This window comes from Eptatretus burgeri, chromosome 10, assembly GCF_056783735.1.
Source record: "Eptatretus burgeri isolate ZD-2024b chromosome 10, Ebu_testis_v1, whole genome shotgun sequence".
NCBI lineage: Eukaryota > Metazoa > Chordata > Myxini > Myxiniformes > Myxinidae > Eptatretus > Eptatretus burgeri.
The window spans coordinates 81672492-81688470 of NC_140970.1; the positions used below are offsets into that span (position 1 = coordinate 81672492).

Below are 15979 nucleotides of genomic sequence, written 5' to 3' on the forward strand. Positions count from 1 at the left end.
ATGCCAGGAAAGAGCACCACTGATGCGATGTTTGCTTTGAGAATGTTGATGGAGAAGTATAGGGAAGGCCAGAAGGAGTTACATTGTGTGTTTGTGGATTTCGAGAAAGCTTATGATAGGGTGCCAAGAGAGGAGTTGTGGCATTGCATGAGGAAGTCGGGAGTGGTGGAGAAGTATGTGAGGATCGTGCAGGATATGTATGAGGACAGTGTGACAGCAGTGAAGTGTGCGGTAGGAATGACGGACCGGTTTAAGGTAAAAGTGGGATTGCACCAAGGATCGACTCTGAACCCTTTCCTGTTTGCAATGGTGATGGACAGGTTGACGGACGAGATCAGACTGGAGTCTCCATGGACTATGATGTTCGCGGATGACATCATGATCTGTCGGGAGAGTAGGGAGCAGGCTGAGGCGAGCCTCGAGAGGTGGAGGTACGCACTGGAGAGAAGGGGAATGATAGTCAGTCGGAGTAAGACGGAGTACATGTGCATAAATGAGAGGGAGGGTGGTGGTATGGTGCGGTTGAAAGGAGTTGAGGTGGGGAAGGTGGATGGGTTTAAATACTTGGGATCAACTGTCCAAAGTAACGGAGAGTGTGGGAGAAAAGTGAAAAGAGAGTGCAGGCAGGATGGAGTGGTTGGAGAAGAGTTGCAGGAGTGATTTGTGACAGAAGCGTAGCTGCAAGAGTGAAGGGGAAAGTGTATAAGACGGTAGCGAGACCAGCTATGTTGTATGGTTTGGAGGCGGTGGCGCTAACAAAAAGACAGGAAGCAGAGCTGGAGGTGGCAGAGTTAAAGATGCTGCGATTCTCGTTGGGAGTGACGAGGATGGACAGGATAAGGAATGAGTGTATTAGAGGGACAACGCAGGTGGGACGGTTTGGAGACAAAGTGAGAGAGGCGAGATCGAGATGGTTTGGACATGTGCACAGGAGGGAAGCGGAGTATATCGGGAGAAGGATGTTGAAGATGGAGCCGCCAGGCAGGAGGAGAAGAGGAAGGCCAAAGAAGAGGTTAATGGATACGGTAAGGGCGGACATGCGGGTGGTTGGAGTGTCAATGGAAGATGTGGAGGATAGAGCGAAATGGAGATGGTTGATCCGCTGTGGCGACCCCTTACGGGAGCTAGCCGAAAGAAGAAGAAGGAGAAGAAGAAAAAAATTTGAATACATATATTGATCATTTTATTTTCTCATCTGGATCTAAATACGTTTGTACATTAACTTTGTATGGGACGAAGTGATGGAGGTATCAACATGCTCACTCCGATGTCTGTTTAATTTAATCCAACAGTCTTATTCTCATTTTCAAGAAGTTGAAGAAAGAGGAGAGGATACCAAGTTTTTATTTTTCTTTCATATTATGAAGAGAATTTTTTTTGTTAATTGAAAAAGGAAGAAAAGGGATTTATACTGGTGTCATACATATTTCTTGGAGATTTGTGGCCCTGAAAAGGGCTGTTTGGGTTTGATGAAGCTTTTCAGCCAAACCTGAGGAAATCCTTGTCATTGCTTTCCTCGTCGAAGACGGCACAGAACTCCTTGTCTGAATCAGGATAGAGCAAGTCCCTGTTGCTGTCCACGACACTGTAATTTACAGCCTCCTCCTCCCAAATGATGTCGTCCTCTGTGCCGTCCATGTTGTTGGAGATGCAGCATTTCAGAAATGCTCATTGATGATGTTTTCTCCCACACCTTGTCGATCCAGCCGCAGATCATCAGAAGGTCGACCTTTCTCATCCTCCTGCTCTAGGTGTAGGTCTTCTCCCCACTCATTATCCAGTCGGACCAACAGCGACATTGCCCATCCTTGAACGGCTTGTTGATGGGAGATGTGTGTGTGCGGCGTCAAACCGACAGTTGATGGCGTGCCATGAACCTGTAGACCGACGACGGGCTGGCCGTGAAGTCCCCAATGTCTGCTCCTTTGCTGGGCTCCTCACCTTCAACCTGAGAGCAAGTGTTGAGATGGCATAACCCTCTCTCTGCTCACTTCTACAAGACCCAAGCGATGAGATGCTCCTTGAACTGAGGCCACTTCACTGACTTTTCCTTCAGCGCCTTCTTCTTCCTTGGCATCTTCTCTATCGTTGCCTTGCTTGTACTCCAGTGCCGGATGACGGACTCGTCCATGCCGAATCGTCTCCCAGCTTCCTTGTTCCCAAGCTCTTCTGCAGACCAGCAGATGGAGAATTTGAACGCTGTGGTGAATGAGCACCTTGGCATCTTGATAGATAGAACTCTCTTTGTGCCCCGGAAGCAGCAGGGAAAAGAGAGTGGCATCTATCAGTGGGAGAATTGCGTATTCAGCCTGTGGGCAGCCCAGATAGCTCAGATGGCAGAGCACTGGTAGTTTTCCAGAGGACCTGGGTTTGATTCCTGGTCTGGGCATGTAATTTTTCCCACATATACATGACATATGCTCGAGCTATTGTGAATAATTCTTCTTTTGATGCGAGACCAGGTGTTCTTCTTCTTCTTTTGTGTTTAATGGCGTTTTCAGAGCCACGAGGCTCTGTACCCGCCACACACCTGAACTCCGAGTGTCTCCAGGCATCTCCAGACGTTTCCAAGCGTGACTTTATTTAATTTCCAAACACGGTTAATAAAACGCTGTACAAACTCTTAACCTGAACCGATTTTCAATTTTTAAATGGCAGAATTGAGCTTAACAGCAGTTCAAACTGCTAAAAAAAAAAAGTGTTCCTTTGGAATATAATTGAAATTCAGCATTGATTGTTTTTAAGATTGATTTTTTTTCTACACCCGTGTATTAACTGCACCGCCAATTTTTACCTTTTTTTGCAGATAAAAAAGTGTGGTTTATACACCGGAAAATACGGCACTTCATTTTTCTCAAAAGTCACCAAAAGGCACAATACTCAACTTGTACAATGTGTTAAATGGTTCACTCCTCACAAAAGTCGACAATAAATTATATTTCAGAAAGAACTCTTATAATGCAGGGTAACAAGCGGATGGGGGTTACGTACACCACATGGTGCTGGGTGATTACTGCACGGCCCTCTGCATCCAAGGCCTGCAGTTCATTTGTGCTGAAGTCAGACATGTCTCCATAGCAGCCCACACTGTTGCCGTGTCCCACCAGTAGCCCCGACAGGCCCTCTTCTGCAGCAATAGGTATTGCGCTATTTTTGCAGTATGTGACCACACCTAAGGTGCACACATCAATAATATTATTGAATAATTATCAAAATACCTGTGGCACTTTAAATTCCGACAGGAACTTCAATTGTCGCTCTTATGCAAGCCTCGATATTGTATACAACAAAAAAAAGGAACATATGAGCAACCCGATTAGAAGTGTTTCTCTCCAAGACATTTTACTTTTACCTCAACACACTCACAACCCCCACCCACCCCCACCCCCTACCAACTCAACCATTTTCCTATTACTTGTTTATCTGCATTCACATACCCACTTAAAATTATATTTTCTGGAGATAACATGGATTCCTGAAAAATAATTTTTTGTTTTGTTTGTGCCAATGATGAGAAATGGTATTCTGGATTTGTAATCCCACACTCAACCTGATCCTGCCCCCTCCCAGCTCTTCAGCCCCACCCCTTCACACAGGTAATACTAGAACAGCCACTGAGTCGAGTACATAGCTCTGCCAAGCTGATTAATTTACGTTTTCTATCCCACTGATAGGCCAGATCTGGATGCGGACAAGAACTAAAATTTAATCGGCTTGTTCTCGTCACCTAACCAATTCATCCACTACGTTTCGGCGGAATCCGTCCATAACTTTTTCAGATATTGTGCTGTATATCGTTTTGGCCCGATCACTCAAAAAATACTCGGATCCGGATTCGGATTCGGATCTTCACCAAAATTGAATCAATTCTTCCTTGTTATCATAATGTAATGGGCGTAAGCCTGGAACTTCTAACACACTTTTCTCCGAACATATTCTGTTCATACTTCGGAAATAATCACATTATGTGTTCCATGTATTTACGCAGGTGATAGCGGATTGAAAAAAATTGAATAAAGATATAATTTTCAAAGAGGGAATCGATGACGTCACAATCAGCAGCGTTCGGCGGCAAACCGACGGCCGGGTCCCAGACCACGTGCTTTACTGAACTAAGTCCATGAGTTCAGGACGTTTGTTCAACTCAGCATTTACGACTTTTATCCTGCCATGTTGTTAATCTGTTCATGGAGGTAATATAGAAATGATATGTCAAATCATTTGTGTTACTCATCCGGCACTATGCGTCAAGGCCAACAATCTAAAGCGACCGGTCTCAAACGCTACCATGGGCACCCAGACAAGCCACCAATATGAACTAAGCTGTTGAATGCAGCGCAAAACATCATAAGAAACTACCATAACCAAGTATTGTGATCCGTCCTGTCCCCCACACCCATCATAGATGGGTATCTGCTATTATACCCAAACTGCCCATCAAGTTTCATCCCAATCTGTCCACAACTTTTTGAGATATCATGCTATATATATATATATATATATATATATATATATATATATATATATATATATATATATATATATATATATATATATATATATATATATATATATATATGTCATTTTTCCCCTATCTCTCAAGGGTATAGAATCACTTAAAAATTAAATAATTGTCGTATCTAGATCCAGATTCGGATCTTCACCAAAATTGAAATAATTCGTCCTTGTCACACACTCAACGTGTCCACCAAGTTTCGTCCGAATCAGTCCGCAGCTTTTTGAGATATCGTACTATATATTGGTTCGCACCATTTCTCAGTGGTGAAGAATCAATTTAAAAATTCCAGTAGTCGGATACGGATCCGGATTTTCACCAAAATATAATCAGTTCGTCCTTGTCACACACCCAACCTGTACACAACTTTTTGAGATATCCTGCACACAAACAAACAGACAAACAAAAATAAAACCAATGTCACCCGCAGGGTGACCCATATCTTGCCAAAAGGTGACCACGTGTGACTTCTTTAAGGTCACACTGAGGTGAACAGAGCTGCTATCCACCAGGAGCAACTCCTTGAGGAATATCTGCCGACCAGAGATTCCGAGGAGAATCGTTCTACAGAGTAACCATGAAAATATGGGTTTGCCTCATAACGTCACCAAATGACGTCATAATGTCTCAAGCTTGACATATCTAGAAAGCACTCATCGAGGTGTTCAATTTGAGGTATTACACGATATGGTACCTAAGATTTCAAAATTTGACCTTGGGGTCAAAAACTTTTGACCTCCAGCGCGAACCATGAAGGTCAAGGCCGATCGCCACCAAAAATTAATCAGCTGAGCGCCAGACCATGAACTATATTCCCATGAAGTTTGAAGACTATCCGATCAAAATTACTCAAAAAATAAGGGTTTCGTCGACTCCCCTGATTTGCGACAAAGTGACCTTGACCTTTGACCTTGACCTTGAAAATTTTATGCGCTGAAAGGGACCTCTATATGCCTCTGATATGCGAAGTTACAAAAATTTCCAATGATAACTGTGCTCTGCAGAGTGATCGATACGTGATTACAGACAAACAACAACAACAAAAAAAAAACATACAAGCTGACCAACATATCTTGCAAAAACTTCATTTTGGCAAGATAACAAAGACAGAAAGGGGTGAAAATATAACCTCCTTCACCTTCGGTGGCGGAGTTAACAATCAGAATCTGCAGCATCGTTTAGAAAAATACATTAGCCTTCTGGGCAATTGCTGAGTCACTTGAAACCCCTTCACGCCAAGGGTGAGAGTGCCTTTCTTCGGATGAGGTGCTCACTCAATTTTCATGAGAAATCAACAACAATCTCAAAGATTGCATTTCAGACAATTTCATATATTCAGGATGTGTACTGGGGAAATATCCAGTTCCATCAAGTCATGTCTAACTTCTGATGAAGTTCATGATTACATTTCTCCAAACATCCCCATCCTACACTGCTTACCAAAGCTCTGGCAGAGACAGCTTGGTTGCATCCTTTACCCCATCCATCCAACACATACATGGTCTGCCTCTTCCTCTTCTTCTTTCAAATACACCCAACATGGTTGATTTCTCCAGACTCGGTTTCTGCATGCATGATGTGTCCAAAGCATGATCGTTCCTGTTTTAGCATCAATGCTTCTCATGTACATGGTGGTCTAATTTCTTCAAGCACTGATTTGTTTGTTCTTGCAGTCTTGTTAAAGTGGCTGGCTTAAGATCCTCGTGTTTTGAATTCAAGTCCCTGTTGGGCAGTTGAATTCAGACCAGGTAGGGTTGACTCAGCCTGTCATCCTTCCGAGGTCGGCAAAATGAGTACCAGCTTGCTTCTAACAGGCATTGCATTAGCGGCAGAGCCGCGACACCAGAAAAATGATGCAGCCACAGGCTGCATACAAATACATAAATAACCACATTTCAAAACTGTCAATCTTCTTCCTTTCTTTTTCACTGTCCATGACTCACATCCACACACTGCAACTGGAAATACGAGTGCATTCACCAGCCTCCTCTTGGTTTGCATTGTTATATCTTTGTCTTTCCAGATCTTTGCCAATCCCGACATTGATATTCTCCTCAATACTTGGTCTATTAATTTCTCCTCTACATTCTCCACTCACTTCAATCTTAGAACCCAGGTAGATGAAAGTTTCCACTATTTCCACATGATCGTCTCCCAATCTGAACACGTCGATCTTCTCAATTAACAAAATTTGAATTTTTTTAACGTTTAAATAAAGACAGGCTTTTTCACTTTCTGCAGCAATTTCATCAAGTCCTGTACTGAGGAATTTTTCATAAAATAAAAATGCTCACCGGAATAACCATTGCGTGCACGCGAAAAGCTGAAGTAGGCATTGTAACCCTCAACAATGGCTGTAGGCTCATCAAGAAGATCTCCTGCACACAATTGGGAATGATAGTTTTGCACTTCAAAATAAAGTTAGGGGAGCAATGATGAAGGAAAGTTTCAGTTCTCTCCTTTGGTCAGAGTACAAGTTCTACAAAGAAACAAGCCCCAGACTCCTTTTTTAAACTAGTGGGCCCATTGGACCAAATTTTCGTAACTTTAATCAATGTGCTTGGGCCAGGGTGGGGAAAGTTATTCATTTGTTATTAGCTTCTCAGGAATTTACATTCCAGATAAGGTATCGTCATCGCACACCGTCCGTCCGTCCGTCCGTCTCCTTTTTCAATTTCTCTGGCCAAACCGCTGGGCCGATCCAGCTGATATTTTTCAGCAACGTTCCTCTCCTGACTGGTAACAGGAATTGCAAAGCTCGTTCCGGTCACATGACTAAGTGTGTCAAAATGGCCGACTTAATAAATTTCTTCAAAAATTTTCTTTACCAGACCCGCCAGTCAGAATAATACCAAATTTGAGTTGCAACATTAGGCCAGGGTTGGGACGTTAAATTGCCGGTCATTCCGATCACGTGACCGGAAGTGTGTCAAAATGGCTGACAGTCAATTGTTGGGAAACTTGCGTAAATTCCTTCAAAAACCTTCTGCTCCAGACCCACCAATCAGAACGATACCAAATTTGCGTGACAACATTAGGACATGGCCATAGTGTTAAATTGCGGAGGCCATGCTGATCACGTGACCGGAAGTGTGCCAAAATGGTGGTCGCGTAAATTCCTTCCAAAATCTTCTTCAGAACCAACTGTCAGAATGCTAACAAATTTGGGTTGCAACATTAGGCCAGGGTTGGGATGTTAATTTGCCAAATTCATTCTGATCACGTGACTGGAAGTGTGTCAAAATGGCTGACAGTCAATTTTTGGGGAACTCACATAAATTCCTTCAAAAACCTTCTTGTCCAGACCCAGCAGTTAGAATGCTACCAAATTTGGGTTACAACATTAGGACACGGCCATAGTGTTAAATTGCGAAGGCCATGCTGATCACGTGACAGGAAGTGTGCCAAAATGGTGGTCGTGCAAATTCCTTCAAAAATCTTCTTCTCCAGACCCAACTGTCAGAAGGCTAACAAATTTGGGCTGCAACATTATGGTAGGATAGGGATGTTCATTATATTGTGGAAGTTATGCAGATTACGTGACCAGAAGTGTGTCAAAATGGCCGACTTAGTCACCTTTTGGGAAAATCGTATCAATTCCTTTAAAATCTTCTTCTCCAGACCCACCCGACAGAATGCTACCAAATTTAGGTTGCAACATTAGGACAGGTTCTTGATATTAAATTGTGGAGGTCATGCCAATCACATGACTGGAAATGTGTCAAAATGGAAGACTTGTCTCACACACACATTCATTTTAATTGTACAGTACCAGGGTTATTCCTAAAATATAATATAATTTAAAGGATCGTTATAAATAATGTTAATTTCACAACATCCTATATTCAATTTCATTTAAATTGTAAACCTCAAAACATAGCTCCTTTACCTAAAGAAAGAACCTTAACCTGTAAGCAATTGATTGGTTTCTTGACTGCATGGATCATCAGCTGGGCACCGTTCTTCCTTAAGGTTTCGATCTTTTCAGCCCAGAACCTCTCCAAACAGCAGATCCACATCAGTATATTACCCACATCAGCAGATCCACAACCTCAGTTGTGTCCAGGCAGTCAGTCAATCCATCAATACAACATCACAAATCAAACTTTACTCACTGGAGGATTTAATGTATTATCACATAGTTACAACTCCGATCACACATTCCATTATCACTCCTCTCCACTCATTACCTGCATTAACTGCACCTGTTTGAACTCGTTATCTGCAGAAAAGACAACTATCCACACTCAATCAATCAGACTCCAACCTCTCCACAATGGGCAAGACCAGAGAGCTGTCTAAGGACATCAGGGACAAAATTGTAGACTTGCACAAGGCTGAGATGAGCTACAGGACAATAGGCAAGCAGCTTGGTGAGAAGGCAACAACTGTTGGCACAATTATTAGAAAATGGAAGAAGTTCAAGATAACAGTCAATCTCCCTCGGTCTGGGGCTCCATGCAAGATCTCACCTCATGGAGCCTCAATGATCATGAGAAAGGTGAGGGATCAGCCCAGAACAACACGGCAGGACCTGGTCAATGACCTGAAGAGAGCTGGGACCACAGTATCAAAGAAAACCATAAGTAACACACTATGCCGTCATGGATTAAAATCCTGCAGCGCACACAAGGGCCCTCTACTCAAGCCAGCGCATGTCCAGGCCCGTCTGAAGTTTGCCAATGACCATCTGGATGATCCAGAGGAGAAATGGGAGAAGGTCATGTGGTCTGATGAGACCAAAATAGCGCTTTTTGGTTTAAACTCCACTCGCCGTGTTTGGAGGAAGAAGAAGGATGAGTACAACCCCAAGAACACCATCCCAACTGTGAAGCATGGAGGTGGAAACATCATTCTTTGGGGATGCTTTTCTACAAAAGGGACAGGACGACTGCACCGTATTGAGGGGAGGATGGATGGGGCCATGTATCGCGAGATCTTGGCCAACAACCTCCTTCCCTCAACAAGAGCATTGAAGATGGGCGTGGCTGGGTCTTCCAGCATGACAACGACCCAAAACACACAGCCAGGGCAACTAAGGAGTGGCTCCGTAAGAAGCATCTCAAGGTCCTGGAGTGGCCTAACCAGTCTCCAAACCTGAACCCAATAGAAAATCTTTGGAGGGAGCTGAAAGTCTGTGTTGCCCAGCGACAGCCCTGAAACCTGAAGGATCTGGAGAAGATCTGTATGGAGGAGTGGGCCAAAATCCCTGCTGCAGTCTGTGCAAACCTGGTTAAGAACGACAGGAAATGTCTGATCTCTGTAATTGCAAACAAAAGTTTCTGTACCAAATATTAAGTTCTGTTTTTCTGATGTATCAAATACTTATTTCATGCAATAAAATGCAAATTAATTATTTTAAAATCATACAATGTGATTTTCAAGATTTTTGTTTTAGATTCCATCTTTCACAGTTGAAGTGTACCTTTGATAAAAATTACAGACCTCTATGTGCTTTGTAAGTGGGAAAACCTGCAAAATCGGCAGTGTATCAAATACTTGTTCTCCCCATTGTGTATATATATATATATATATATATATATATATATATATATATATATATATATATATATATATATATATATATATATATATATATATATATATATATATATATATATATATATATATATATTTTTTTTAATATAAATATTTCATTATTAATATTTTTACTATTTGTATTGTATTTCACTAATTCTATTTGGTGTCATTTTATGATATTTAAGGAAAACTTGTTTTAATCTGATAACAGCAACTCCGTGTTAGTAAACATCTGACGAGTTGTTTTAATCTATTGACAAGTTCAGTGCTGTGTGTGGTTGCTCTCAATCATAATTATTTCACCTATAACTGTGCCATAGAATAACTTCTTCGGAATGTTAATGTCTTAGAAAGGCATTTGTATGCCTGGTGTTGGTTTAATGGTTCGGGTGGCGGGCTTGGGATCCTCGTGTCCTGAGTTAATATCCCGCTCAGCTGTTGAAACAGGTGGGGTCAACTCGGCCTGTCATCCTTCCGAAATCAGCAAAATGAGTGCCAGCTTGCTGGTATCCTGTGTCGGAGTGGCGACCCGTCCAGGATTGTGCCCAATAGCCCTGGAGACTGCTTAGGCAGCACCAACACTCTGCACAGTGTGGTCCCAATGGATGGATGGAAGCTGATCAAATATAAACCCATCATTAATAGTTCGTAAATCATCAATGAATCTAAAGAAGTTTCCACACCTTCTCGCAGTTGAACGTTTGTTCCCACACATGTTCTCGACCCAATCAGACTCCTACATGTGCAGGAACAAATTTTCAAAGAAAGGGACCAAATCTGAACCCATGGGGATTCCCAATGTCTGTTGGATTATCTTGTTGCCAAATGTAAAGAAACTGTTATTTAGGAGAAATTAAATGCTTTCTTCACGTTTATTTTTTTGAAAAACTACATGAATATTGATTTTCCTTTATAGGACTAGTTTGCTCTTTTTTGATAAACTTTATTACCTCTTCAAATGATTCATCTACCGCTCTGTCCAACGCGGTTACAAGCTTGTCATGTGGAATATTTGTGTATAATGTGGAAAAATCATAAGTTGATAAACATTTATTCGTCTTACCGCTGTTATTCATGTTGGAAATACTGTCGATTACAGGTTTGGAATAATCAAAGATCCAGAATTTTTTAATACCTGAATAAAACCTCACCTTTTCATGGTAGTTTTGAAAGTATTTATCAATTAGTTTCATCACCCCCCCCCCCCCGTAACATTCATATATATATATATATATATATATATATATATATATATATATATATATATATATATATATATATATATATATATATATATATATATATATATATATATATATATATATATATATATATATATATATATATATATATATATATATATATATATATATTGGCTTTTGAATCCTTACGACTTCACTCTGTAGGAGTTTATAAGCCTATCATTGTGTACACATTTGAATGGGTGGTAAGATTTTTCCCCTATCCATCCCCCGATGTGTAGAACGCGCGCATGCACGCACCTACGCACGCACGCACGCACGCACGCACCTCATCCATTTTTAATTGATGATACCGATTTCTGCCACTGAGCAAGTAATCAAACACCTCCTCCACCCACTCCACTCCCTACACCCACTCACTCCCTCCCTCCCTCCACCCACTCCACTCCACTCCACTCCACTCCACTCCCTACACCCACCCACTCCCTCCAACCACCCACCCACTCCCTCCCTCCACCCACTCCCTCCCTCCCTCCACCCACCCCTCCACCCACTCCCTCCCTCCCTCCACCCACCCCCTCCACCCACTCCCTCCCTCCACCCACCCACTCCCTCCCCCCACCCACTCCCTCCACCCACCCACTCCCTCCACCCACCCACTCCCTCCACCCACCCACTCCCTCCACCCACCCACTCCCTTCACCCACCCACTCCACTCCCCTCAACCACTCCCTCCACCCACCCACTCCACTCCCTCCACCCACCCACTCCCTCCACCCACCCACTCCCTCCACCCACCCACTCCCTCCACCCACTCCCTCCACCCACCCACCCACTCCCCTCAACCACTCACTCCCCCCACTCCCTCCCTCCACTCACTCCCTCCCTCCACTCACTCCACTCACTCCCTCCACCCACTCCCTCCCTCCACCCACCCACCCACTCCCTCCACTTACCCCACCCCCTCCACCCACTCACCCCCACTCCACTCCCTCCACCCACCCATTCCACCCCCCACTCCACTCCCTCCACCCATTCCACCCCCCACTCCACTCCCTCCCTCCTCCACTCCACCCCCTCCACCCCCTCCACTCCACTCCCTCCACTCCACTCCCCCCACTCCACTCCCTCCACTCCACTCCCTCCCTCCACTCCACTCCCTCCACTCCCTCCCTCCACTCCACTCCACCCACTCACCCACCCACTCCACCCCCTCACCCACCCACTCCACCCACTCACCCACCCACTCCTTCACCCACCCACTCCCTCCACCCACCCACTCCACTCCACCCCTCCACACACCCACCCACTCCACCCCCTCCACCCACCCACCCACTGCACCCCTCCACCCACCCACTCCCTCCACCCACTCCCTCCACCCACTCCCTCCACCTACCCCACCCACTCCCTCCACCTACGCCACCGCCTCCACCTACTCCCTCCACCTACCCAACCTCACTCCCTGCACCCCCACTCCACTCGCTCCACCCACGCCACCCCCACTCCACTCCACTCCCTCCACCCACCCCACCCCACTCCCTCCACCCACCCCCTCCCTCCACCCACCCACCCCTCCCTCCACCCACCCACTCCCTCCACTCCCTCCACCCACCCACCCACTCCCTCCACTCCCTCCACCCACCCACCCACTCCCTCCACCCCCTCCCTCCACCCACCAATTCCACCCACCCACTCCCTCCACCAACTCCACCCACCCACTCCCTCCACCAACTCCACCCACCCACTCCCTCCACCCACCCACTCCCTCCACCCCCTCCACCCACCCACTCCCTCCACCCCCTCCACCCACCCACTCCCTCCACCCCTCCACCCACCCACTCCCTCCACCCCTCCACCCACCCACTCCCTCCACCCCCTCCACCCACCCACTCCCTCCACCCCCTCCACCCACCCACTCCCTCCACCCCTCCACCCACCCACTCCCTCCACCCCTCCACCCACCCACTCCCTCCACCCTCCACCTACCCACTCCCTCCACCCCCTCCACCCACCCACTCCCTCCACCCACCCCACCCACCCACTCCCTCCACCCACCCCACTCCCTCCCTCCACTCCCTCCACCCACCCCACTCCCTCCCTCCACCCACTCCCTCCACAAGTTTGTGTTTGCCCCTCATGAAGCGGACAGACAGCACGTACGGGACAGTTTGGTTTCCTGCAGGCAGATCACGTCAGCTCTCAAAGAGTCCAACAACACCTTCAGAGAGGACCCCTGGGTCTCGTCGACGCGGGTCGTGCGGACACCGTTGATGTTCCAACTGACGATCTCCATTGAACAGAACCAATGAACGCGTCTTCAGAAAATTATTTCCAATCTCAAACAACCATAAAACATAACCAGCATTCCTTATCTCTCCTGACAAACAGCATCAGTTTACGCCTCATGAGCTTTCTTCATTCAAAGTCACAAAATTAATATTATTAATCCCACTGCGAGGACGCGGGAAACTGCCACCCGAGGCCGACGCTGACGGTGATTATTTTATTTACGAGTAAACACTGAATCACGAAATAGCTTAAATTACTGCAATGTCGGAGAGGTTGGTGACAGGATGTATTTCACCAAAAAAAAAAACAAAAAGCTATAATTTCCCACGTCAGAACTTCGTCTCAAAGATTCCCACAATATTAAAGAATCCACAAACATGTGAGACCAGCTCAAAAAAATAAAACATTTATACACCGCCAATGAAGGTACCCTTCACTCTCCCTTCGACGCTGCAAAGTCGATAAAGGCTTTACGGCAGAAGAAATTCACAGAAAATGTATATAATTAAAATACAGTGTCCATCGACATGAGATACCTGACAAGCTGCGGTCAAGGTTTAAATAAATACGTGCGATGATGCCGCCCGAGCAAACACTCGTCCATCACTCTCACAGTTCTGTGTTGTCGGACAGGTTTTAATAAATCAATGTTACGTTGGGCATACACAACACTCATGGGCATCTCAAATGAGTCATCATGAAATAAACCTTTCAAAAGGTAACACGACACGATACGATGTCTATATAAATTTACCAGAAGGCTGTCATATCGAAGACCTCGTGGCGCAACGGTAGCGCGTCTGACTCCAGATCAGAAGGTTGCGTGTTCAAATCACGTCGGGGTCATAATGTTTTTATTTCCATTTCGTCCAACTCGATCTCTGTGTTTCATTTCAGGATTTATGGAACCACGAAATTTATTGACAAGAACTCCTTTTCGCCATGTTTTGTTCTAAAAGTAATGGTTGGTGATGACGCAAGCAGACGTGCCGTTCCTTGGGATCCACGTATTAAAACCAAGCTCGAAGGAAATGGGTTCCAGTTCCAGGATTCTCCACCCTGACTCAGCAATGAGTCAGGGCAGACAGAAAAGATTGCAGTGCAAGACGTTGTCTGGGCCTCCACAGTTGTCAAATAAAACCGTGGCTTCAGCATGAATGTCACAGGATATCTTTGGAAAAGAGTAGGTCAATGTGTGTTCATTTTGTTGGCACAATTGGAAAAGCATTCGGATATGTGAACTGATATTACTTCAACCTGGATTCGAGATCAGCGATCAAATAACGTAAATCACAATTAAAAATTATTTTTTGATGATGCGGGAGATATCTTTATTATAAAATTAGGTAGACTTAAAACTGCAAGATTATTTACTCTCTCGTTTTGTTGTTAATTTGTAAGTCATAAAGGTGTGATTGGGTATACTATAGATCAAATTAATTATTTGTGCATTTCTATAACCGTGATAACACTACTGCATATTACCTCAACATTACCTTCACAACAACAACTACACCGCCTAGAACAGGATCTCATCTAAAAAAATAAATATTACCTCAACATTACCTTCACAACAACAACTACACCACCTAGAACAGGATCTCATCTAAAAAAATTAATATTATCTCAACATACGACACCACCTTGAACAGGATCTCATCTGAAAAAATAAATATTACCTCAACATTACCTTCACAACAACAACTACACCACCTAGAACAGGATCTCATCTAAAAAAATTAATATTATCTCAACATACGACACCACCTTGAACAGGATCTCATCTGAAAAAAAAATATTACCTCAACATTACCTTCACAACAACAACTACACCACCTAGAACAGGATCTCATCTAAAAAAATTAATTTGACCTCAACATACAACACCGCGAAGAACAGGATCTCATCTGGAAAATAAATATTACCTCAACATTACCTTCACAACAACAACTACACCGCCTAGAACAGGATCTCATCTTAAAAAATTAATATTACCTCAACATTACCTTCACAACAACAACTACACCGCCTAGAACAGGATCTCATCTGGAAAATAAATATTACCTCAACATTACCTTCACAACAACAACGACACCGCCGAGAACAGGATCTCATCTGGAAAATAAATATTACCTCAACATTACCTTCACACCAACAACTACACCACCTAGAACAGGATCTCATGTAAAAAAATTAATATTACCTCAACATTACCTTCATAACAACAACTACACCGCCGAGAACAGGATCTCATCTGAAAAAATTTTTCCTCAACATTACCTTCACAACGACAACTACACCGTCTCGAACAGGATCTCATGTAAAAAAATAAATACTCGAAGCGAAAGTAGAATTCTTCTTACATTCGCTTCTGACTTTACCTCTAACTTGTTCACAACTGTATATGCAATTTCCGGTTACTTCAGCCTGG

At 44.2% G+C, this 15979-nt stretch overlaps 1 protein-coding gene and 1 non-coding gene across 4 annotated transcripts in view; one reads left to right on the forward strand and one right to left on the reverse strand.

Annotated features, from left to right (window-relative positions):
* Window positions 1-13892, reverse strand: part of APEX2 (apurinic/apyrimidinic endodeoxyribonuclease 2) — a 38343-nt gene extending 24451 nt beyond the window's left edge. Inside the window, exons 1-3 of one of the 3 annotated variants that reach the window (XM_085899107.1) lie at window positions 13478-13890; window positions 6811-6894; window positions 2992-3172 (exon numbers count right to left, since the gene is read on the reverse strand). In XM_085899107.1, coding sequence (XP_085755233.1) covers window positions 2992-3068 — 77 coding nt within the window. In that variant the 5' untranslated portion in view covers window positions 3069-3172; window positions 6811-6894; window positions 13478-13890. Of the gene's footprint in view, window positions 1-2991; window positions 3173-6810; window positions 6895-13419 lie in introns of all 3 variants that reach the window. The other 2 variants (XM_085899104.1, XM_085899105.1) reach the window with 2 other exon arrangements.
* Window positions 13893-14322: 430 nt separating this feature from the next.
* On the forward strand, window positions 14323-14394 carry TRNAW-CCA (transfer RNA tryptophan (anticodon CCA)). Its single transcript has one exon. It is a non-coding gene; the product is annotated as a tRNA-Trp (tRNA).
* Window positions 14395-15979: the final 1585 nt, after the last annotated feature.